Source organism: Meleagris gallopavo, chromosome 1, assembly GCF_000146605.3.
Source record: "Meleagris gallopavo isolate NT-WF06-2002-E0010 breed Aviagen turkey brand Nicholas breeding stock chromosome 1, Turkey_5.1, whole genome shotgun sequence".
NCBI classification, from domain to species: Eukaryota; Metazoa; Chordata; class Aves; order Galliformes; family Phasianidae; genus Meleagris; species Meleagris gallopavo.
The window spans coordinates 85,257,081-85,284,313 of record NC_015011.2 but is presented as its reverse complement, the minus strand read 5'-3'; the positions used below and the strand labels follow the sequence as shown (position 1 = coordinate 85,284,313).

The 27,233-nt window shown below is 40.5% G+C and overlaps 1 protein-coding gene across 9 annotated transcripts in view; it reads right to left on the bottom strand.

The window, feature by feature from the left end:
• BBX (BBX high mobility group box domain containing) overlaps positions 1–27,233 on the bottom strand; it is a 122,359-nt gene that overhangs the window by 67,760 nt on the left and 27,366 nt on the right. For 2 of the 9 annotated variants that reach the window (XM_010720562.3, XM_010720593.3), the window contains exon 1: positions 26,998–27,212. The exons of 6 other annotated variants lie outside the window; for them this stretch is intronic. In XM_010720562.3, the coding sequence (XP_010718864.1) occupies positions 26,998–27,054 (57 nt within the window). In that variant the 5' untranslated portion in view covers positions 27,055–27,212. Of the gene's footprint in view, positions 1–3,445; positions 3,656–26,997; positions 27,213–27,233 lie in introns of those variants that run through there. One more of the 9 variants, XM_019619484.2, reaches the window with a different exon arrangement.

The window sequence follows — 27,233 nt, the reverse complement described above, 5'->3', positions numbered from 1 at the left end:
AAAAAAAGAAAGAAAGAAAACAAGCATGAGCAATCTAGCTCCAGCTGGATGGTGAAAACTGCTTCATGAGTTCGTCAGTTGAAAAAAACAACAAAACAGTAAACCTCCAGCCAACACAAAAAAGCCACTTCACAAGCAACGCACACCTCAAAAACAAGATTGGATAGTTAAGATTACAGGTAGGGCATTATGGTTTTTATCTTCATATCTTTATGACCACAGAGAAACAAAAGAAGGAACACTGTTGCTCCCAGTTCTTTTGATCACTGCTGGGGATCTGTGATGATTGTTTAACAGGTAAAACTGAATTTTTGTGAATGCTTAAAAAATTTTTAATTAGCTTTTTAAAATAGGTCCTTATGCTTATAAAGACATTCCTAGATGGAAACAGAGATAGGTACTTAAACATGATATATCTGTTGAAGGTTTACATCTAGCTACTCTGCTACAAGCCAAGTAAAAACTCCATTTGCACCTGCATTAAGTCAAAATATAGCTTACTGAGAAGAAACTATTAGTACAGAACTATTGATGTAAAGAGAAAAATCACTGATGAAGCCTTTTTCTCTCTGTTTCAAGACTGGATCTTTTCAAGTGGAGGAGAGTTTCCTGTTTTTTCTATCATGTGACACAGTAATGACATCAACTTCTCCCCTCTTAATGACAATTTGCTGAACAATTACTTATTAATTAAATATTGATAACGTAAAAATAATTGTAAACAATACAGCAAAGCTGCATTTGTGGAATATTTACCATTTGCTGCAATTTTGGCTTCATCAACTATGGTCAATCTTCCCTGCAGGTAACAGCACACCAATCTGCCAGTCTATGCTAGTGCTTAGGTAGACTCCAGGCAAAACTCCACTGGATGTCTCCTGAAGTCCTAAGACGAAGTGTCTTCGTTTTTTTTTTTTTTAACAGAGAACTGTAAACTTGAATTTACTCTAAGTTCAGTTCCAAAAGACATATTTAGTGAGCTGTGCAATGTCTGCAAAACAACTGTCGATTATTTGTTGCCTTCAGTATTTATTAACAAGAAACAGTATCATTACACAAAATTACAGACATGCTGTATCTGCAATAACCAGCACAGTGATGCAAACACACAGAAAAAAGCCAACTTGGCAACAGCATCTCTCTGGAGAAGAGATAAGGAATCAAAACAAACTAAAAAACAAAAAGCATTCCCTTTCCATTCGCCATTTTGCTGAAGAACCTCTGTAAAAAAAAAATATATATATAAGGTTACACTAAGCTTAGACACAAAAATAATTTTGTTCAGCATGTATACAAGTTGGGAATGCAGATAGACCATTATTTAACTACTAATCATCCTTGTATACAAAAGAGTTCTATCGATCAATCTCAGACTATTTCAGATTGTGCCCTCACTGTTGCAAAGAAAAGTAAGACTTACCAAACGGCCTACAATTCCTATGGTAAGTTACAGAAATCAAGTTTTCTTCACGTAGAAAGATGATCCAAAAAGGGGGAAACAAACTGATAGCTTGTAGGATGCATGGATACCTCCCCTGAACTGCATTATGACATAGGTTTGAAACACCTCTTCACCATGGAGTCCGCAGGAAAGCCAAATGACTCACTAATGGGAAAACCCAGGATAAATATTTCGATTTTTAGTTTCATGCTTTACAAAATCCACAATATGGCTGAGCATTTTGTATGCATTGTGAGCTTTCTGAACAGGTATATAGTGAAGAAAAACTAACTTCTGCTGATAGAGCTGAAACGTAGGTTTTCCTGCTTTGTGCAATAAAGACACATGACGACTCAGAGATTGTTTTAAAATGGTCTCATTGGAGAAAGTAAACAAGATGTAATTTGCCAAAAATTAGAATTTTACTGTTGTATTATGTGCATAGTGAAATTATATCTAAATTGAAATAGCTGAGATCCAGTTTGACACGTACAACTTTCAGGTTTTCTAATACTGTGAAATTTATTTTACGTAAACACATTTACAAGAGCCTGAAAAGAGCATTGTTTTTTTGACTGCTTGTTTTTGTGTTTTTTTCTTTTTTTTTTTTCCTCCTTTAGAAAGACTCTTCTCAATTATGAATCACTTTAGATAATTCATGACATTAATATCTGGCAAAATGCATCTTGGCAGATCACTTATGCTCAGTGACAAGAAAGCTCCACAGCAATGTAAAAGCCAGTTACATCACCCAGCAAGTGCTTAGTAGTTGACATTTTGCTTTCTCAAGATTACCTGAGTCACATAACTTCTGATAAGCAAGTACAGACATTCATATCAGCAGATAGGCTTCTAACATTTCTTCCTTGTTTGGACTATGGAATTTACATTACATGTACAAGAATAAGCCTTTATTTACACAGGAACTCACACTAGTAAATTAAAACCAACTCACATGCTTTCAGTTTTTATTTCAGACTAATAACCATTATTTTCAGTTAGCTGAGGCAGGTTCCTCAACATCAGTAAGTCCATGGGATGTCAAAGGAATAAAACTGAATGATGGAATGATGGGACTTACGTTCAAGACGTATGCGCCAACTGGTATGTCACAAAAAAACCTGATAGATTTCTGATAAAAGACACCACAAAGCTGAAGCATCACAAAACAAAGCATTCAGAGAGTTCATTACCTTTATTTAAGTTTAACAGATCTATGAGCTTAGAAACGGCACTAAGTTGCCACAATTTGAATACCTGAGCTGTGTAGCTGATCACAAAAAGCCAGGTCAGGCTCTTGGCTTATGAAAGCCAAATGAAAGAAGCTTTACATGGAGAAAAATCAATAAGATTTGTGACGTTTATCTACTTACCTTACCATAGCAATAACAGTACTCCCAGCAGAAGCATCAGACAGTAGATTTGAATACTTAATTAACATTTTTCTTTGCTGAAACACAGCCTAGAGAAGTGATATCTTGCAAGGTCCACCCCATCAAACCTCTACACCTACTAGGCATCTACATCCCAAAGGCCTCCCTGACTACACACAGCATTTGGGTCAATTCAGTAACATCACCCAACTCACTCGTTCAAGACTGAACACAGTGTTAAAAGGCTCAAATACACAGAGTCAGGTGCTGGCCAGATTCTGGTTATCTAGGCCATCCTAATCCAATAAAGCTGTTGTGCATATCCAAAAGAAAACAAGGGGAGTCCTGATCTCGGTGCACACACCCAACTCCTCAATTTCTGCATGAATAAGGTGGCACAGTTCTGGCTTAACCTAAGGCCATATTTAAGATATAATTATTGCTCAAGTTAGAGGAAAATGGGGAAGCACACACTTTTCTGAACAGTGAGACAGTCTCACATGTCACAACTAACATCCACAGTCTTCAATCTTCTTACTATGAAGCCACAGACCACAACAAACTGTCAACCAACACACCCTGAGCTCCTCCAATAATTACCATTAGTTTGAGATGAGTAAAGTTTACCCACCTTGTGTTTTCAGGACTGCTGAAGGAAAGCCACTGCTGCTAGAACCAACGCCAGCTAGAAGGAAGAAATAAATACCCCCTTCTGTCTAGAAGAGGCTGTTTCTGGTGAAGACGTGACAGTCTCACCAGCACAAGTACCCTAGAAGAGCTGCAGGTCAGCGCTGTCTGTCCCAACCTGGAGACATGGATGTAACAGCTCCCCAGGGACCCTGAAGGCCAATGCCTTAACAAGCAACAGAAACACCATGGAGACGCAACTGATGATGAAAACAGAATGGCTGCACTCAACAGTCATCAGGCCACCATTTACCTGTCTGATTTGCATGAAGTGATGAGTGCTCCTGATAACATTTCAAATACCTTCTCCTTCTGAAGGAATCAAGTTTGAGAAACAGCATCAAGCAAACAGAAACTATGTACACCAGTAGATATATCCTTACAGCTCAGAACAGCTTTACAGTAGTGGCTCAACTTCATTTTCTACCTCAGTAGGAACCACTCATAAAATGGACATCATCCCCTACCACAAAGCTTTTTCAGATTGACTTACACAACACCAAAACTTTTTACATTTCATGCTATTGCCTCATGTATGATCTTTACCAAGGACTCACCCAATATAGCCCTTAGTCTAATACAGCCCTTAAAGAGTAACAGCTGCTTGTGTGTCTCCGATGCAGAAAGCGAAACCAAGTAATAACCAACCTCTGAATTAGAAAAGGCTCACATGAAGCTATAGGTCTGATAGTTATCCCAGCTAATAATGTTGTTTGCTTTGATCCTGCCTATCAGTTAGAATCACATAAATTAGAAAATGCAATTCTACCCCAACCTGCTGGGGGCTAATCCACTTTTAAATGTACTGAAAAAATGAAACTGAGAGCAATACAAGCCGGGGCTGTGGAAAGTGCTCTTCTCTGCCACCTCCCAAGGGGTCCCAGCTCCTAACAGATTTTAATTCTCAGAGGCTGAAAAGAAAAAGAACCTGCCCACACACTTATCAGAAATAGGACAGGTTGTTACTATTTGTTCAATGCCACATGAAAAGAAGGAGAAATAAACCCAGCCTCTTTGCAGTATTGAGTTTCAAAGAAGCTACCCTCTCCACAGCCTTACATTTTGAATGAAGAGAGTGAACAATCAATTTGCTGGTCAGATAATATCACAATCCACTTCAAAAGGAAAATCATACCTTTTATAGGTTAATTCAGATTTTATTCAAAATAAATGAGTCACAGAACAGAATTTCAAATTAAAATGAAACTTAGCATAAAACACAGTGATTCCTAATGTTATCCATACGAGCAGATGTTCCTTCACATGTATACATACATAACTTGTACAAGTTTGCTCTCACGGCTTTGAAAGGATAATTGAAAATACAGTGGTATTTCTTTGTGTGTTCCCAGGCTCTTTCAGGCCACTCTCAACTAAAGGAAACAACCTCTTTGCCTTGCCAGTCTTTTTCAAGCCTGTGTACAGGAGCTGCTCCCAGCACCATCGGATCGTCCTGTAGAGGAAAAAGGCAGCTGACAATATACATGCCTGCCTGTAGATGGAGCAGAATAGAGCCGCATAACCACCACACGTATTGCTATTGCTGTGCAGCAACTTCTGAGACAGAACAGCAACAGCTGCCAGATTGTCCGTGTGGGAATACATGATCCAGGAAACAAGTCCCTGCACAGAGGCAGTGAAGGTATTGAGACCAGGGAGATATCTGTGCACAAGAACTGAACCACAGCCCATCCAGCGAGGAGATGCTGCAGAAAGCCTTGGCAGTGACCAAGCATGATACCCAGAGCCTATCAGCAACTATCCCTAATCAGATCAAGTTAGCGATGACCAATCCTTGCACTAACAGCTCCCAGCATCCCATGGACCTGGGGACGCCCCTGTGAGGAGTGTAGGAGACAGGGAATACATCTGAGCAGGGGAAGTAGAAGATGGAACAGCAGTACATTCATTCCCCTGACAGCAGCAGAAGATGCAAGGATAATACTGAAATTCTTTACACTGCCTTTAACTGTTCCTGCCATTTGGGAATCTTTGTTCAGAATTTCCTTCCTGAACCTCCGGGCTACAGAAGGTAAATATAAGCAAAGCTTGCACCAGTTTCCAGTGAACGAATGCAAGCACTCTGCTGTTTAAGGGCCATTACAGGTAGCTTTTCACAGATTGACACCTTCAGCTCTGATATAATTCCAACACATCTAACCTTATTTTTAATGTCCTATTCCCAGTCTAAAACAACACTAACACCTTTGTAGTATATGTAGCACCTGATGCATATTTTCTATTCTATATACCATATCTTATAGCTCCGTAAAAAGCTTCTGGGACCTATAAGCAGGTAACTCTGCCAACCAGAATCAGGCAGATTTTCATTTCATTCAGCCAATTGTCTTATTCTCCAAGCATTCCCCAGAAGGCAGCCATCATGAGCAGCTATAGATCGTCAGTGCAATATATAATCTAACACACTGAGCACTGAAAAAAAAATTTACCTAGAGTCCAAAATATTTAGTGCAAATGAAGATTAATCACCTGATAATACCAGAAAATCCGAGTAATCATATTACTTGCTTCCCAGGGCACCATTTCTTAAGAGTGCATTAAATGAGTGAGTAAAGTAGCTGTTCTTACATTTTCAGTTACGACTAACCCAAGTTTCATCATTCTTTAGAAACACTCCAAAAACTAGAAAAAGAAATTGAGTTAAACATTAAAGCAAAATCCATAGTAAGGAGGAGGGATGTCTCTGATCAAGTGTCTCGCAGTTACAAAGAAGGCACTCGGAGCAAGGCAAGTATGACCACCCAAAAAGCAGGAGTTAAGAGGTCCAGGAAACCACAAAGAGAGAAAAAAAGAGAGACAGGGAGACAAAGAGATCTAGAAAAGACAAGCTGAAATACAAGTGTCCATTAGAACTAGTGAAGGTATCTTTGTGCTAAGCCTTGTAACAGACAACCTCTTCAGCAAACATGTGAAGGGGGCAGCAGCTCTTAGCCATGCACAGTGCAGCTGTCTAGAAGGCACAGTATCACCTCTGAACATCGTCATTTACATCATTATTGTTTCAGGCAATTAGTAACAAGTTTAGAAATAGGAAAAGGTGGGAAAAAACCTTCCAGTTGAGTATGTTCTTCTTAATTGTTACCCATCTCACATTTTAGCCCTTTTGCTATGAACAAATCACACAAGTTTAAGTGTCTATTTGCCAAAGCTGGCAATTCAACTAAAAAACAAAGGTGGAAAAGAGAGGTTGTTGAAAGTGCCTTGCAAAAGAAGGAAGAGGTCCTGCTGCATTTAAATCTTAGGTGGGAACAACACACACATCCTTCATTTGGGCTCTGCAGAATGTTGCCACTCACACTAGGTTTTTGCCAAATGGAGAGGTATGTTCCTGTATAATTGAGGTCACTGCTCTTGTCTCAGAAGGATGCTTACCACCCTTAGTAACGGAGCAGCTGAAAATTAAAAGGTACAATAAAAATGTGTTCAGAGGAAAAAAAAGAAAAAAAGATGAGAAAAGGTCCTTTTGATGTTGTTGCTGTCATTTATAAAAGTGCTTAATGTCTGCCTATACTACTAAAAAGGCAAGCAGAAAATACCATTTTACAGAAAGAATGTCTTAGGACCAGACAAGATGCTGGGTAAAACAGGACCAAGTCAACAACTTTATGAGGCCAAATAGAAGTCATTAAGAACTGTTTAATTCAGAGACTAATTCTGAAGCCTCAGGAACTTGCATGTGCAAGCTTTTATAAAAACTGAATCAATTAGGTTTTACTTACAGTTGAGAAATATTTAAATAAACTGAGAGCTGAATCTTTAAAATAGTCATTAGATACTATGAAATCCATGAAAGGAGGAGGTGTTAATAACAACATATCCCTCTGAAGAATGTTCTTCATACATTCTTCTGTATGGAAAGGAATTTTATCACAGACAGTTGATAACCCCTCCCCACTAGCATTCTTATGCTAGGTATCAGCATCCTCCATGTCTCTATCAACTAATCACACTGCTGCTTTTCTAAACCATTGCAACACAAGCCTTCTTCTACGTGACAGGCACATTTGTAAAATCTGAGATAACAAGCAATAAATCAGTCATTTTTAATATCCACAAGACAGCACTGAATGAATCAATTCCATTATATATATATATATACACTAAACATACCTGCTATTGAGAAATTAACAAAGGCAAAGAGTAGCTAAGACAAGCAAGAGTCATGTTCTGCTGGTGCCTACCATCTCTTACTTCACTGCAAAATGCTTCCCACTTGCATGGCAGAACTATATCCAAACTTCATACTGGGAAAAGAACTACAGAGATGCAACACAGAAATGGTCGTTGTGGACCCAAATATCAGGTGACTAATTTTTGCCCACAACATTCTTATCTGAAAGGAAATTTCATTTTACCCAGTTACCTGTGAGTACAGAAGATATGCATAGGCACAGTTTCTATGAGATAATGTATTTACAAAAAGGGAGACAGCAGGGAATCAGCTTGCTTACCAACCCTGTCACTGTTATTTCAACTAAAATCAGTCAGCGAATTTCAGGGCGCTGAAGAAATTCTGAACACGTGACAACAATGAAATCCTTAATGAAACATCTTTAACTAAAGTAAGAAGTTATTTTCCTATTTGCATTATTAAAAAAGCACATGCATCAAAATGTTTATTTTCACTGGGCATTTATTTCTATAGCTTTACAGCTAATTATTTTAGTTTGCAGTTATTAATTTATACACAAAGGTACAAGTCTGCCCTCTAGCGCCTAAAATATGCAAACTATGTGATATTAAAGTAATAACTTTTTTTTTCTTTGAGTTAAAAGATTTGTGTCTGGAGGTTTCCTGCTTCCATAACCAGGTGGGACAGACAAAAAAAGTATGAAAGGCTTTACTCACATCACTGAGATAAATCGTCACGGGGGTCCAATAAATTTGATCTCATCTGATTAAACCAATCTGCCTTGGATTTTTTGGGCACTGTGAAAGACGCACAGTGTGTTAGAGGAAGGTAAACAAAATACCTGAAGAAGGAAGGCCTTGAGCTATACTGATCATTGATGGAAGACACGCAAACTACTTGGGATAAGATGCAGTCTACAAGTGAGCTAAAAAGTAAAAGCCAAATCAAAACACAAGTGGGGAAACTGTTTTTTTCTGTGATCTGACAGAAAAAATGCAAATTCAAACACCAAAAAAAGGAAATCAGAGGAAGTGCACCTATATGTTTCATTTCAGGTTGAATCAAGAGGACAAAAGGAAATACTCTCGACTGATTAGAACTGTGTATTGCAGAAACAAACACCTACCATCTCCATGTTATAGGTTTAGGCTAAGAACATTAAACGTCTATTGGGTGTTTGAAAAGCTGCAGAAATGCCCTGAGAGCAAAAGCAGGAACATCCCTGCCCTCCCTATCTGAACAGACTGCTTCATAGACAGTCGTGTAGTACTTGGGGAAGTGGTCTCTCATACCTCCACATCATGACATCTGTGCAACACTCAGGCACCTAGCCATGGAAAGTTAAGATTGCATGACTGCCCCTTTAGCACGTTGCAAATTCTGAATCTGGTTGTTTCTGCTTTCCTTCACTTTATAAGTCAAATGATGGGAGTTGAAATCCACAAAGCTGAAAAAAACATCCACCTCTAACTTTGTTAAAGAAGTACACAGCAGTAAATGACCACTATTCCTGGATATTTTTCCTCTGCTGCTGTATTGTTAATTAGTTGGGATAGGCCCTCCCTTGAATGAGAGGGTTCAGCTGCATGCTACGGCACTCAGAGTTTAGGATGAAGCTTGAACAGCACTTTAAAAACCATGATCTTCACTGCATCCTGATCCACATGTAACAAAACTACCAAGGCAGCTGGACCTGCCCTCCTCATCTGCTGGGGAAGGAGGATCGGTGCGCATTGAAGGATGACGAGGAAACTCTTGGATTCCTCCTTAAGCATTGGGTACAAAGCAAGCTTCCTGGCCTTAGTCCGGCAGAAGCACAAAGATATTCACAGAAAACCTTCCTAGTGTTGACTAGGAAGGGCTCAGATTTCACTTCTACAATTTCAGCAGCAGAGGGTGTGTGTTGGGGGGTGGGGGGGAGGAGGAGGGCAGGGATGGAGTTTTCAAGCCTCCTCTTATTTATTATTCGTTATATAAATATGTACGTTAAATTATTATGTTATTTATGTTATATATATCTACTCACACAGAACCTGAACAAAAAAAGTGACTCTACAAAAGATGAAAATTAAAGTTGCTAAATTTGTTACAGTTCTACAGAATGTTTTTTTCTACCTAAATTGTTTGGTCTTCTTACATGCACCAGCAACCTGTGTGTTATAAAAACCAGTACACTGATGTCTCATTAATTCTGCCAATGTTATAAGTAGGGATATTTCAATATCACCACAGTCAAACACTTGTACAACTTTATTATTCTGAACAATACTCATTTCAAATTCTCATCTGGGTTTCTTTAAGTACATGTATTTGAATGGGGCTGTCCCACATTAAAACTCTGTGCTGCTGGATTGCTATTCAGCATACAAAATGGATAAAGTAGAAATGCATGAAATTGCATTAGGAGTAAATGTGCTTTCTCTAAATAAACACTCCTAAAAGTAGCTAAAGAAAGCTATCATTTTCTGACTCGACAGATAAAGGGAGCACTGACAGGAGGTTAACAACAGGAGTTTTATCGGCTCCATTACTATAGCAGAACTGACAGAAATGTAAGTGAACAGAGGTAACTCCAGCTCTGTGCCACCAAACCTACCCACCAGATTCTGTCTACAAGTCCAGTTTCCATGCATGTGACCCATTTCCCTTTTTCCCACCCCAGCATAAAAGGACAGCAGAGACAGAATCAGGCCCAGGATTCACTTTTAACCCCAAGAATCACCCAATTAACTTTGACATCCCAAGCTGAGTTTACCAGAGGACAAAGAAAATTCCTATCATTCCTTGAGCTTCTGCATTCAGCCTATTTGTCAGAGAAATCCTACAACTAACCTACAGCCCAACAAGCCTTTTTACTATGATAAAGTTGAATTTAATGCAATTCCTCAGCTGTCCATTTCATCTCTTTCTGGCATTCTTCCCAAGTAAGTCCACAAGTCAGAAACTCTCAAGACTAATTTCTAGTTTTGCAGAGATGCTTTGCTAGAATGACAGGTGTGCAGAACTACTGCAAAATTCCTATGTCTGTAATAACCACTGAGACATTTAATAAGCCAAAATAAACACAAATGCAAACAACTAGTGCTTGGGAGGACAATTCATCTTTAGAGGCTCATTTGTGCTATGTTAAGCTCAACAGGATCCTTATCCCTATTCAGTTCTCTTTTAACACCTAAAATAAATTGGAAAAGCATGAATATGTCCTCATAACAGATAGAAAGAAAATTAATGATAAAATCTTCACCATTGTTTTGCTCTGAAGTCAACTGACAGAATACAGTATTAAAAAAATAGGACTCTTATGAAAGACTGAAGAGCAGTACAGTGAGCACAAATACGTGAATATTATTTTTCCTTAATTCTACAGAATACTATTAAATACTGAATGACAACACATGGCAAAAAGGAAAGTATCAAAAAAAAAAAAAAAGAGTAGAATTACACTCATTCAACAAAACGTAATGCAGTAAAATACTCTTTGATACTGATATACATATTTCCTATATTGAAGCTGTCAGTTTCAAAACTTAGCTATACTGACTGCTTCTAATTTTATCCCTTATGATCAACCAAATTATAGAAGATAAACTAAGTAATAGGCCCAGATAGTAAATACATACACACATACCTGCAATTTAGCTTTAAGAAAATATTTTGCTCTGACATGCTGTTCCAGTATCAATCAAGAGCTTTCTAGTCTCCTATTTCCATGTGTATAAAAATAAATATAATCTTAGAAACCTTGCCTTAAAAGTTACCTTCCAGTATTATTGGAAGCCATCTCACACTAGCCATAAAGTAGGAAAAACAAAACAAAAAAACTCATGAAAAATGTGAATGCTAGGCACTCTGAGAATCTAGAAAAGCAAAGAAACATGCACCATACAGAAATTGGAGGAATAATATTCTTCTAAGGTAATTTAGACAGGACTTGTTTTCCCTGTGTTATACACGTACCCATATTGTTGTGTATGTTTAAAAGACATCATGCATACCGTACATCAAGCTCTCTGATTTTAGAAATCAGTAGCTGTGCACAGATAGCAGAAAGGGAAACCTATGCATAAAAAAGATATAATCAAGGTAAATGGCAGGAAAAGAAAATTATCCTTTTCCAAACATGTAACAGCATAGCAACTCTGACAGAGTGCATGGTCTTTACTGAAGAATAACACCTGAATTTGATTTCTGAGCCAAACTAATTTCAAGGAAAGTAGAGAATCTCAGCAATACTGCCTTTTTCGCAATCTCTCTCCAGTCCAATTTAGTCTCAAAATGGGAGGCACTGCATTTTAATTAAGGAAATAAAGATATTCCAAGTATGACTACAATCCACAAAGATCTATGTTATAACAGATTTATAACAAAGCCTTTTTTCCCAAGGATAAAAAAAAATCCCAGTAGTTTTTCCTGCTTTATATCAACAGTACAGAATGAAAACTACTTCATAGTACCAAGTTTCATGCAAAGACTACATAAACTTCCTACAAATGTACTGATTCCCTGTGCTCTGTGATCTCTAATTGTTTTCATCCAAGCGCACCTTCAGCTACGTTTTCAACCATTTCCTTTCTCTTTAGGTCAATGCAGACAATATAACAATAGCTCAGTTTTCAAGGCAGCCCCCGTGTAAATTTGAGTACAACAAAAAGCAGGTGTGCTGGGATTGAATCATAATCTCACTGTAAATCAAGAGAAGCTACGCTTGCAAGAAGCCAGGTACTCCAAATGCCTACTATCACAGAAAACATCAATATGAGTACTTTCATCCCTGCTCCTAAAAGGCATTTACAGATACCACACAGCTGTTTCTTAAACTACACTATTAACCAAATTGAAGGCTGACAGAACTGAAGCAACTTAAGCAGGCTCAAGACAATGTTTTTATTCTCCAGTACACACCACACACAGATCAAATGAACTGCTGTCACTCATCAGTCCTGCATCTCTTCCTTACCATGTCTTCAAACACTGTGAGCATCCCTAGAAAACTATTCAGTATAAACGCAATTGACCTGGGAGACTGATGCAGTGGCTGGATGACACTAGCTATTGTATTGTGCAAGAAATACTACATTTTGAACCATGAAGCACTGTCTTGACTTCAGTGTTGCCTGTTCTGTAAAGATTACAACACTATGACACAAAGTTAAGCTACTCTGGATGGATTCCATGGCCTAAACCAAGCCTTGATATCCATCTGCTACTCAGGATGGGTTCTGTGGCCCAAACAAGGTCTTGACTGCCACCTGAGCAGCTCCCTAGGTCCAGCAGACATACCAGGAGACCCCAACAGACACCTATCCTCTCAGAGCAGTAGTTGAGGCCAGACAAACCATCCAACTGGCCAGTCCATAGCCTGGGAGCAGGAAAATGAACTCTACACTCCATTGCTAAGTTTCTAGCTCACCTCCCAGTTCTGTGCTCACCAGCTCGTAAGCAGTTACGTTTGCATTCAGTTTCAAGAATACCAGTAATCTCTGAGGTCAAAAAATGGGATGTTCGGTGGAAAAGTTGTGCCTAAACAAAAACGTTCTCAAGATGAAGCTTTAAGAACCATGGCCTTTGAGCCCTCGCTGCTCTGCTCCTGCTGACCTTGTGAAACACTGGCAAGATGAACTAATGTGCAGAAACGCTAAGCATAAGAGCTGAGATTCATTTGCAGAATCTGACTTTCAGCAGAAGGTACAATATATGTAATAAAAAGGATAAATACAAGGGGATGAAGAACTGATTCATTTAGTCCTGCAAAGAAAATACCGGGAAGCCAGTTCCTCATTCTGCCACAGCCTCTCATTTGAAGGCAGAAAGGCAGGAAAAACTGGCTATAAAAATTCTGATTTCACAGAGGCTTCCACGAAGGGGAGTCATAGGGAAGCACAACACACTTGATACATTCGCACTGTGGCACACTATTCAACAAAGAACCAAAACAGTGTGCTAGGGACAAGCTCCTGAAGATTTCCAAAATGCATCACAAGAAACTGCCTTTGCTCTATGCATTGCTCCTCAGCCAAGAAGAAGCAATAATTTATTGCACATCTGGACATCCCCTTAAAGTGGGAATTGACTAACCTTTCTTCAAAGATGCTTATATCAAACTTTCACTTAAGCAGATAGTCCCGTGTGCTTATGCCAGGCTTTGCTATAAGATTATTATATTCTGAAGAACAGTATTTCTGTCCTAGGACAGCGCAGTAGTATTTGAATCCTTTTCCCAGCAGCATATTTTGAAGGTACAGTGTGTTCCCAGGACACCACATGTCAATGCACTTGTATCGTCTCACAATTAGCTGTAATTACTATATGATGGTTTCCAGACTTAAGCGTAGTTAACCATTAACCTGTGTTTGCAGACTGTATTTGCTGAACAGCATGGCATACTCTTTAATTCCCCAAAGCTATGTCATCGTTCAGCTATAGACCTTATCAGAGTGGTGAACTGAAACAGTTTTTGCAGAGGTGAGGAGGAGGAGGGTAGGGGAGAAGGTCACAGATATCTAGCTATTACTTAAACATTACTTAAACTTAAACCAAAAATGTCAGTTTTAAGACTTCAAGGAAGAAAACAAACAAGGAGACTGCCAGTTTTTGTGCTTTCTAAACAAAACTCTCAAACCTGCAGTCGCAGTTCTTACGCATATACAAGAGAAAGGGGAATCAAGACAGTTGTTCAAGCTTTCAGTTGCATTTCCTCACTATGCCTGATCTGCCACATCTGTGAGGAAAAACAAAACAAAAGGCACTCTGAGTCTCCAGCACAGTATAACTGTAAGTGTAGTTGTTTCCCCAACAACAGTGACTACATTGTTAACTCTTTTATACAGACAGATCTGTAAGGCCTTAAGAATAAGATTCAGCAGTTGTGAAAAAATACAACAACATAAAGAATACTGTATTCAGTACTTATTAACCATTCTAGTCAACAGAATGCCAAGGACAACTGCAGAATTCTTGTACACCAAAAAGTTATTTCTCTTGAATTCACTTTTTTTTCTTTTTATTAATAACACTTACTAGGTTTGTGCACCCACATCTATGGGACTTGCCCTACGTTATGTTTGAAACTGAGGCATTACAGATTTCTGCCAACTTCAAACATAGCATTCGATACACAAATCTACTGTGAGATGAATTCAGATACCCTGCCAATCACACATGTGATGTCCATTATATTCAAATAAGCATCAAGTACTATATTTGAAGTTTGCTTTGCTTTTCATTTGAGAGGGAAAGAAACAAAAAGGATTTCAGAATTCAGAATAAACATCACCCAATTGCTATCAGAACTCCACTTCCACACAGGACTTGCAACAGACCATCTCAGGCTGCAAGAGCCCTGCTGCACACTGTCCATCTCCCTGGAAACTACACCTACAACTTTCACCTGATGCCACAACAACTGAGCTCGAGAAAGACTGCTGGCTGCCGACTTGGCAGTGTGAGGAGTTCCTCAGAGGTCTCCAGAACTGCTGTGTGTGAAGCTGCTGCTGAAGTCCCAGCTGGGGAAACAAGCTTTGTCATAAACTTCGTTCTGCTCCTCACTGCACAAGCATGAGTCATCTCGTCCAGCAAGATGCACTGGCACAGCCCATAAACAGATTGTTTAGTAACAAATGACCTGGAAATGCTATGTTGGGATGGAGCCAGACTGAGATTATGAATGACTTCAAAGGATTTCTCAATAAAGCAGTGAAATTATCACCACTGTCATCTGAAAACGAGGTATCAGTACTAACAGCAGCTATTTAAATATTCCAGCAAGTTTCCCAGCAAGTTTTGGGGTTTTTTTAGTAGGAAGTTTTTCACTAAGGGTAGTGACACACTGGAACAGGTTGCCCAAGGAGGTTGTGTATGCCCCATCACTGGAGGCATTCAAGGCCAGGCTGGATATGGCTCTGGGCAGCCTGGTCTGGTGGTTGGCGACCCTGGACATAGCAGGGGAGTTGAAAATACATGATCTTTGCGGTCCTTTTCAATCCAGGCCATTCTGTGATTCTATGGTTCCCATTCTGAGGGCCAGGAAGGGTGAAGAAGATGGAAGGAGTGCAGTTGGGGTGGACTTCTGATGCAGCCTCGGTGGTCTAAGCAGATCCTACACAATGCACTATGACAGGCTTTTACGCCAAATCCAATTCTCAGCAGTACAAAAAAAAGCATTCATCTTAAAGCAGCTTTGGAAGAATGAGGAAATCTAATCCTAGAGGGAACCCTCATGCCCGCGTACAATAGAAATCCCACCCACACCAAAACAATTTTCTGGATGCACATCAGAGAGCATATGCATTTCAGAACAAATGCTAAAATTACTCAACTCAGACCTGTGTCAACACTGACACTGGGGAATGAAACCTGGCTTCCAAATCTGACACTGGGAAAGGCTCCAATTGTCAGAAACTTCATAAAAGCACTAATGCAATGATACCTGCAGTTAAGATTGTTGCCATGCAGATACGGAACTTTACAAAATACAAGGTGAAGGCATAAATATATCAGTGTTTGTTGATGTTTTAATTAAAAGTTTTGAAAGCTTTTGCTTCAAGATGCACACAGCTGACAGTTATTTAATATAGCACATAAATGAAAAAGGCAAACTTCTGCTAGGCCATTTGCAAAGAATGCCTCCAAGTGGATTTCAAGCTTATAATTAAATCTCATTTCATAATAAACGAGAGGAATGCTATTGGAAGCGTGTAGGAAATAGTCAAAATTTTACTCAGTCCCAAACCAGTAACTTCTACAAGTCAAATTACTGTACAACAGAGTCTTAAAATTCTCCCCTTTATTCAAAATGAGAAGTTTGGGAAGTTAAGGGAAGTTATTCTCCTTGGTTTTGTTTCTAGCAAACACAACGCAGTTGACTGAGCTGAGACAGATAATGACATTCTCAGCGCTTGCTTCCCCTGGTCTTTGCATAACAAGGCCTTACATCACATTACTTGCAGTACCTGCTTCTAAAGTATGCCAGTTGAAGAACTACCACACTCAGGGTTTAACAAATGAAATACCACAAAATGCCTGGCTATTCTGTCAGCCCACTGACAAAAGAGGAAGGAGGGAGGAGAGGTAAGCGCACAGCAGGCTGTCAGCTCAAGGACCGCAAGAGGAAGGCAGCTTTCCCTCCCTGCTCTCAGTGCTGCAGACTGACTCAGCTCCGCTGCTTGGCAGTGGACATTCAGCACAACGCACCACTGTCACCGCTGCTCTGGGCCGTGGCAGCCCAGCTCACCCCTGAAAGGCCAGATGCCCTGGAAGCCAATAACCTGTGCACATCCCTGCACGTCATCCAGGGCCAGGGGGAATTCAAAGGAGGAGATATGGGAGATACAAATGGCACACACATACATGCATGAATGTCTCTTCCTTTACACAGCTCTAAACAAAATTAAGCTGCTCATGTCGTTTTACTGCCACATTAGCTCAAACATATTAAATTCCCAATTCATCTTATTTGCCTCACTTTCTTCCATACTAAATGCTGCCTTCTATTCCTATCCATAAAGATCACTGACAGCAACAGGAAAAGTAGTGTTAATCCAACAGTAAAACACTCAGGAGTGAGAATTTAACAGGAACTAAAGAATTACCTGTTTTTTTTTTACCTTTTTTTCTTCAATTTTACTAGTCTTATATTAACATGCTGCAGCATAATTACTTAACCATTTTATTTCTTTTGCTGCATGTAAAAGATTAAGGAACTGAATTCGCAGAATCACAGAGACTGGAAGAGACTTCTGGAAATCATCAAGTCCAGCTCTCCTGCTAAAGAAGGTTCGCTCATACCACATAACTAAAGAGATGAAGGAACTGATATTTTGGTGGTCAGTTTCCTCTCTAGCCATGCCCATGAATCTTGGCCCTTCAATTAAGCCAAGCAAGGAATCTCCTCAGGACTATGGCTTACAAGTATAATAGAGGAAAATATGAAAATCTCAAAGCAAATTAAACAGAACATTCAGTGTAACAACTGTGTAACAAATAAAATCAAAGAGCAGCAGCAAAAATGATGGTAGTGATTTGAACAAACACCAAAACCTGATTTCCTTATTTCGGTATTTCTCCTCAGTCTTATCATACTTGATTTACAGATAATTCCTTTAGTTTAACTTATGGGACGGTATGCCTTTGGACAGGTATGAAATTGCTGTTCTGTGATAGCACGGCTCTTAAACTTACAAATCCCAAGGTATAGGTTATGGGGGAGAAAAGAAGGCGAGTAGGAAGGGAGGAATGTCTATGCACATATGCCTAGGTATATCTACTTTTAAGTGTGAGAAACAGAGAGGACATTAGACTGTACATAAAGAACTGCATGTATGCACGTACATATCTTACACACATATCTAGAAAGCTACCAAAAAGCTGTTATGTAGCATTTATGCCCAAAGAACAAGCCCCCAACATAATGCTGTGTAAACAAGTCTTAAAAGGGACACTGGTTTGTACAAAGAAAAATCTGTTCCTGGTTTGCAAAGACAATTCAGACTTACATCTCTGGAGCTAATTTGGAAAGGGTTTGGGGCTTATCACCAAGACTTAAATATATAAAAGTAAAAAGGGAAAGCTTCAGTTGAAGAAAACTTACAAATATGATAGAAAGGGCTGATGTGTATGACCTGTTCTGAAGAGTAGTAAAACCAATTACACATTAAGAGCGTATAAAACCAGTACTGGTGCTATCCTTACAGTGAACACTGCAGTTCTGACAACTTTAAAGAAAATACTAAGTCTTCACAGATTGAAATATGGTTCAGAGTCTCACCTCAACAGGATTATTGGCTGGCAAAAACAATTTGGGAAAAATAAATAACCAGTTATACATATTACCGTTTTATCCTGCACGTACTTTGCAACAGAATCTGGTGATATTTAATGGCAAGTAATTCATTGTTACACCTCAGAAACAAAAGTGGCTACAAGAGAAGCACATAGAGCAACAGCAGTACCACCTCACCACCTAATTAGTTTGAAAAATCATAGAAACATAGAATTATTTGGGTTGGAAGGGACCCTTAAGATCATCTAGTTCCAACCAGCTGCTATAGGCAGGGACACCTCCCACTAGAGGAGGTTGCTCAAAGCCCCATCCAGTCTGGCCTTAAATGCTTCCAGGGAGGGGGCATTCACAAACTCTCCTGGCAACCTGTTCCAGTGTCTCACCACCCTCACAGTAAAGAATTTCTTCCTAATATCTAGTCTAAATCTACCCTCTTCCAGTTTAAAGCCATTTCCCCTCGCCCTGTCTAGGCTAGGCTGGGAAGGGAGCAGAGGGGAAAGCAACTACGTCCTTACTACAGACATTAGCAAAACATATTTATGGAACTGAAGCCTGAGGGATTCTGTCTTTAGATGACAGGAAGATTATTTAATCCCAGGCACTTCAGGGAGAGTGGCCTCTCTGAGCACACAGGGAAATCTGAAGGGAGCTTATGGAAATTCTGCCTGGGCCTGAATTTCTAACAGTTTGACCATCCTTTCTTCTTTATTTTTCTTCCCCTCCTTTCCAGCTCAGCTAGTTTCCATCCATCTGGAAGATGCAAAGATGGTTATGCCGTAAGAAGATGATGGTTTGCAATGAGGTCTGGAGCTCTGCCAAAGTACTGAACAACAAACCTCACAAATCTGCGATTACTGACGGTACCTAATTCAACTCCAACTTAAAAAAAACCAACAACGCACAAGCAAGAAAAAACCAACATCACGTTAACACTTCCTGCAACTGAGAGATGCAGAGCCCCTCTATCCCAGCACACCTCACTCAGCCCAGGCAGAGTGAGCCCCTCCTGCATCCCCAGCAGCAGGCCAAAGGAGGCATCTAGTGGCCGGGAGCAATTCCTGCAGCCTCCCCAAGCCCTGAGTTCGGGCCTTCATTTCTGAGCTCCTAAAGCCACTGCAATCTGCAGGTGGGGCTTCACCACGAGACACAAGTGTATGACAGCAACACGTCCCCAGCACTCATTTTCCCCGTGTTCAGTGCTAATGTTCTTAATGCTCCATCGCTGTCAGTTACCTGCCTTGCGACCAGCCTCAAGGCCAAACTTAGGTTCTTTGCTTCATAAATACTCTTGGGAACTTGTGCCATTTCCAATCAGTATGTAGTTCACTGTCCTTCACCAGACAAACAAACAGTGCAGGTTAAAGGGATTTTCTAACTAGTGCAGCTACAGATGTGGGGCACCCAATTTAGGTAATGGTCTTGACCAATGAGTAAAGCAGGAGAACAGCATGCTACTCACCTTCCCCAGCTCTGATCCCTACTCTGACTCAAATCCATTGCATTGGTTTGGTAAAGCAATGAAGTGATTAAGGAAGGCATCCGTCATAGAAAAGGTACCTGCAAGTAGTGCACAAAACTAACTAAAGCCATAAATGCACAAACCGAGTATTTGAAGCATGATTTAAAATAAAACATAGATAAATAGTATTAAAAACCCATAAAAACCTGATTATTAACCTTCATGAAGGTTTGTAATGCCTTCTCAATTCTCACCTCTCCGGTCAGGTAAGTGCCTGAAATTTAAGGCACTACAGTTTTATTAGAAAAACTCCAATATTCCTCCCTCAGATGAACAGCAGCATTAACCAGAACATACACATTAAAAGAAAAAGAAAAGGAAAACAAAGGGGGAAAAAAACCCAGCATATCCTTATTGCTTTTCAGATAAATATTTTAGCTTGAAACAAACCAGGACTCCTATTCATCTTTGTTATTCCGCACTTATCTTTGCTATCTGCCCTGTGACAGAATCATGGGCACATGATCAAAATCTTAAATTTTTTCTTGTTTCTGGAAATCACCTTGCTGCAACAATAACATTGCAGGCTCTGGAAGAAAGCGCTGCCACTGTTTCCTCAGAGAGAACAGAGGAAGACTGAAGTTTGCTATTTACAATCTTTTAATGTAAATGCTTGCCCTCTTGCTCAGAGATTAATCTACTGCAGTGAACATTCTGCGTTAAATACCCTCCACACCATTTTCTAACACTGCCACACAACCTTTGCATTTGCTGCATTACAGCTTACTCTCTGCAGCCACAGCCCTGCCAAAGAAATCAGGAACTAGAGCTTCTTCATATCTCTCCTGGACAAGGCAGAGGGCCTCCTGAAGTTCACGCTCAGTCTCCTTGTGATATGCAGCCTCCATCTGCCCCAGCCACCCCAGTCAGAAAGGTGTCACCTAGTTTTCTTCATCAATCCTATCAACCACTTGGTAATTCAAGTGAAAAGACCTATAAAAGTTCAAATTATCAGTATGGAACTGTGAAGGAGCTCTATGTCAAACTGCAGCTGACAGGAGATAACAGACAGGAGATACCACAATTATACCAACAGGTAAACAAGAAAATTTGGCCTTGTGGTTCTAGTCAGGGTTGAAGGAAGCTTCCTTCAGAACAAGTAGCAGCAAGGTAGTGTTTAAAACCAGTATTTAGCTTAGCCTCCTTCTGACCCCCACATACAGCATCTGTCTCACCTGTTCACTGGTCTAACAAATCGAGCGTTGGCCAGACGCTCACTACATGCAGGGGTCTTGGAGAAGAAAGGTAATTTTTGGCTGAAAGGTGGGAAATCACCAAGATCTGCCTCTTGCCATTTGTCGCTCTGGGGCTGAGTCATGGTGATGCATGGAAGCTAGAAAACAATTCTGCAGCAGAACTGCAATTTCACTGCAGGACTACTGAAGTGTACTGTATCAGGCCAAGTCATGCTTCCCTACCTCACACCAGTAAAACCATGCGTAAGATCAGTGAGGAGCAGTGAAAGTATTTCAAGCCCACTTTCTCCTACTTCTGCAAAATAAATGCACACATAATTTTATACTTATCCATGTTTTTGTGTATATGCATATAGACTTTTTTTCTTTTTTGAAAGAAAAAAACAAACACCAACACAGCAGGTTGGCTTGCAAAGTAGCCACACGGAAATGTAACACTAGAATAAAAAGACAAATTGCAGAAGTAATACAGAAGCCACTCTCCAAGTACCTACCTTCCTTCACACATGGAAACTGAAGTGCAAAGATCTTTCTGACACTTCTACTTCTTAATCCAAAGACTAAAACATGGCTGTATGTGGATAAAACTGCAAACACCTGGTAAGACTTCTCTTTAATGAAAAGTTTCTTACACTGATTGTTCCAAAGGAAGGTTGCAATCCTTCTTACCACAGACTACCTTGCAGCTCTGCTTAGCAGAGTAACTGCCACCCTACTTAGGGATGTTGCACATACCGAACATACTATATTCCTCTTATAGAGATGACATAAATTTCCAATATTCTTTCCAAGTATGATTCAAGAAGGCTGGCAATCTTAAGACAAACACATTACTGACTGAAGCCTAAGCATCTCAAGATGAGCTCTCTTTGTGCATTTGTTACTCAGCAGAAGTCACTTCAATGATATCAGTTATCAGATGTCGTTCTCAAAGGGCACTGATCTAGTGCCATTCCTCAGCTTGTTGGCCTGCAACACAAGCTGAAATACCTCTCAAAGATGATCACAGCAGAGGATTTATCTGATTTTACATGAATTTGTCAATCCATGTTGCAGGAAGTTTAATCAGAAGCAACACTGCAAATTACTAGTAATATTTTAAAAATACTCACTGTCTCTGAAAACTCAGCTCTTTCTCCTCTGCATAACCACTGTTTCACCAATGCATCAATTTGCATGTCTCATCTCAGCAGGCATCCACCTGGCAAGAGATGTCATTCCTGCAGCAAATTTTTCCAGGTAGAGACTGAGAATTACCAGAGCTTATTGAAAACTGTTAAAGACTCAAAAGGACATTCAGTAGAAGCCCATCATCTCTCTAAAAGTCTCTACCACAGCCTTACCCACTTGAAATATAAACCAGGGACAACAAAAGAGTAGTGAAAACCTCAGACATAGTGCTCAAAAAAAAAAAATTAAAAAGTAAAAAATTGATTATCAAAGCCTGGCTGCCTTCATACAACCTTAAAGTAACAGAAAACAGCTTAAACCCAAGGAACTGTGTATTGGCCCTGAATAACCAGAACCTACTTCTTGAGCAAGTTCCACCAGCACAGGAAATAGTACTGGTGACTGAGATAGCTGTCAGTTCACACAGGCCGTGATGGAACTTGTCTGCATTTGCACCTGAGCAACTCCCAGGCATTTACACGCCTTCTTTTATTTCCCAGTTACCCCACGTACCAACAAGCTGCAAGGGGCATCAACAGTTACAAGAAGAAAGTAGTTTAGCAGAGCGTGGAGCATTTAGCTACATTACCATCACTTTAAAAACATGCATTCTCGTTGCCAGCTGGGAACAGGAAAACTCAATTAAATTATTTTCACTTCTCTTACGAACAGTTTCACTTTTGAATTGCTAGTTTGGGAAACAAATGTTTCGCTTGAACATCGGCATAAAGATACCACTTCAATTTGAAAACATTTTAACCTCCCCATGTGATAAAAAACACTTCATATTGGAATAACTATGTAACAGATGAAAAGGGAGGGATCCATTTTGAGTACCTCTGCTCTGCAGTTGATCGAGCTCACTTTAGTTAGAAACGCACACAACGGTTCTGGCAGAATTGTTTGGGGTGACTATTGGAAGGAAGACATAAATAAATAGTCGTTTTCTTCATAATCACATTTCACATCCTAAAACCCTCTCTCAGATTGTTCCAGGGTTTCCCCTCAGCTTAGCTGGCCATCAGGAAGATGGACTACATCCCACAACAGCACAGCGCACCAGGCTGGAGGCCAATCCTGCCCATAGCGCAGGCTGCTGCCAACATCCTTTGCCTGTGCTGATACCAGCACTACAATGTCAGCAATGCCTCTTGTTATGGCACTACTGGGCATCATCCCCCATCTCCCCACCAGCAAAAACAGGCATTTGCAGCATCCCAATAAAAGCGCACGTGCATCACATCCTGAAGTGCCAGGTACTTCAGATTTTGGTGCAAGTGGAAGAATAGAGATGACAGTTTCAACTCTCAACTCTACTGGGAGCAACTTCCAACCAAAACAAACATCAATCCTTTAATCCCCCGTCCACATCCACGAGCGCAGATTCCTCTACTTGCATGTAGTCTTGCAGAGGGTAAGACGACTCTGAACAAACCCACGAGCCCACACTAGTGAATCTTAAAATAGGATCTTGAGATGTAACATTTGACTATCCCAGCCAAAACGCAGTCCTGGGGAATTCCCATAGAAATATTTGTTGCAGCTTTTTGCCCTTAACATCTATAACAAAAGCTTGGAAGTCACTAACAAAACTTCCCAAACTCCAAAAATCACATGCAGGCAACAACAAGCACCCTGCTACTAAAAACAACCAAACACAACATTAAAGAACCAGCCACAGATAGATATTCTTCTTACAGGCCAAGAGAGGAAAAAAACACTTTCTCTTTTGGATATACCCTGCCACTATTCAGGGCCTCAGAGTAACCCACTGCACGAGCATCTCACAGCAACCCTGGGCACTCTGGACTTAACAACACCTGAATCTGACAGAAACTGGTATTTTGCATCCAGACCAAGCAACCTTGTTAAATTCACCAATCAACCAAAATCCTACATGATTTATTTACTGATTTATTTTGAGTATAGCATAGTGTACCGTATTATGCTGGGTGACATGGAGGAATGCTATGCAAGGCAGCACCTACTTCAGAAAAGGGAGAAGGATAAAACAGCATCACAACTGAGGCATGCTATCATCAGTATCAGCGACTAGCTGATGCTATCTAGACTGGAAACTATCTTGGCTGCAAAAATAACATTTAAAAGATGCACACATATCCCCAGTTAACAAACAAACAAAGTATATATTGACAGTAGTAGCCAATTTCCAGGGATACCTCCTCTCTTGCATTTTATCTGCCTGCACTTAAGTCTCCTGAGTGACAAACACTGAAGTCAGCTTAAGCCTACTCTGTAGGTGGAAGCAGCCATGACCCTGTCTTGCTTCCACTGTGGTTTGTTCAATCTTTGGTGGACAGAAGTTAAGCTGCCAAACGCCACCAATTTTAACTACAGTCAGTTCTCCATCCCAGTGCATTAAACACTGTGCAGAAACACTAGCATGACAACATGGAGTAGGGTGCTAGCAGCTGAGCTAGAGCTGTTTCTTTCCCTAACAGTGCAGCCATTCAGATGTGATATTTCACTATTACCTCTGTCAAATTAGTTTAATTCACTTCTTCACCAGGGAGCTGTAATTCAGACTATTCATTGCATCTTCTATCTGCATTGAAGATGGAGTCAGCATTACACACAGAGTGAACTGAAAGTGAAAAAACCCTGAAGATATAACCCTTGTTCTTCTCTTCACACCTACAAATAGAGAGAACTTTTCATTATCCCTTCAATCTCTCTGACAAGAAAGGGTCAAACTTACAGATAGAACAGCCCCATGACCCTTCAGTGCATCCCAAAATAAAGTAACTAGTGACCACAAGCTAACAGAACACCAGCTTGCCAAAATGCAAGAGAGGTAGCAAACAACGTGATCCCGCTTGTGGGCAAGGCTGCCAAATCATTAATAGGCACAGGATTTAGAACCACTGGTAGGAGCCCACAGGTCTGCTGAAACAGGCTGAATTTTTACAGCAGCTTCCCATGCATTACAATGACAATTCTGACAGTAAGGACAAACTGAGTGAAACAGCACTGCAGTCCAACAGCAGCTGGGCTTGATGCTTGACATCATGCCTGGCAAAATGCGAGTAAAAGCAAGGTAACTCTGGCAAGTAAAAGTTGGGGAAATGGCCCATTTGAAAACTTCAGCAGTTTAACCATATTGATATTCTGAACTACAAAAGCATATCATCTTTCTAACGTGCTGACCACAACCAGAACATAAGGCATCATTAACCACAGTGCTATCCCTCCAAGCCACGACATAACACAGGGTTAATTTCTTGAGCACAAGTCTATAGCAAGAAGGTTTAGAAGCTATGGATTTTCAAAATGCACCGTGGAGTATAACATCCCTGGCGCCTGAAAGCAAACAAAAGATACAGGGCCACACATGACTGGAAACTTCTATCATTACTTCCTAAAATATTCTTCCCCAACACCCCCAGTGGCAGCCACTGACTGGACAATAAACGCAGACTGTTTTTCCTTTGGCTTTACGTGTTTATCTACAGGTAAGCTGTTACCTTTAAGGCACAAACCTGGTCTAATAATATTCCTCCTTGTCCTGATGAAAGACCACGTTTGTTTCAGTACAAACGTAACTGATAAAGTAAACTCCACATCACAGAAAACAGCTATTCCAGAGGTACGCACTGATCTGGATCAAGAGCACAAGCAATCCTGGCCAGGCCTCGGAGCCTGGGCCACATCATGTCCTCCACAGGATTCTTCACTTCTTCCTATTGTCCCTTGTCACCTGAGGAGCAGTGAGACCTGTGAAGGCAGCACCCAATACCTGGCTGACCTGCACTTGGTAGCACCCAGCTTCTTATAAAGCATCCTCTGCAAAACTGCCCTGGCAGTTTTGTCAGAAGGGACAACGTGGTCCCATTTAAGTGCTGTCATGAAAAGATGGCAAATGAAGGATGCTACGATGCAAAATGAAGAGCAAAATGCCACCTGCTATGGATTTTAGAGCTCCATTAGAAAGCACACAGGGAATCAGCTCGCCTGTTTAAAAAGCTGAAAGTTGGTTAATAAACCTGTGGTAGTTATATTCTTCACAACTTAAAGAAAAAAAATAAAATAATGGGGAAAAAAAGTATCAATACGGTCTGAAAACATTTTCTGCATGAATCACCCTTTTACTTTTGCTGAGTTATTTTCCAAGCAATGTAATTTTTCTCAGACAACCTGGCCTCCATTCTAAGTGATGCTCAGCAGCCTTTTGTTTTCCCTACCTGTAATTTTTATTTCCACACGTTACACGATTAGTTTTATCCCTTTTTGTATACCACATTATTCTAGATCTATAGACATAACTAAATCAGTGCAAAGTGCCTTTCTGGCACTATTCAACCTATCTGAAGGTTGTGAAAGATCTTGAGCATTTGTCTACCATAAGTCATCGAGAGTGAACTTTACCTTCATCATCCACCCTTTATAGCTATATTTGTGCCATACTTATCAACGCTTTTCAGTGAAAGAAAAACAAATTTACACACTATAAACTTTTATTGACCACAGTCCTTTGCTGCAGGGAAGCCCATCACTTCCTGAGCGTACTCTGTTACGCTGACAGCGGGAGCAGCGGCAGCATCTCAACCGGGAGCACAGCGACATTGCTGCTGGTTTCCTGTTACCGAGCCCGGGTGGGTTTCGGCTCCGAGAGCCCCGAACACACACATACACACACACACACGGCAGAACTGGCACTCACCTCCCGCGTCCGCCAGGTCACAGGTCTCGCAGGGCAGCGCGGCAGCCCGCCTACCATGCTGCCTTCCCACGTCCGCTACGCAACGCCACGCTATCGCCGCGCTATTGCCCGCCCGGCCGGGCAGCCACCCGTACGAACCAGCTTCAGATTCGGGCAAATCTCGCACTCTTTCAGGGAGGAGAAGCGGCGTCGGGAGGCAGGCGAGCAGCAGGAAGCTGACCTCAGCAGCGCCGGCG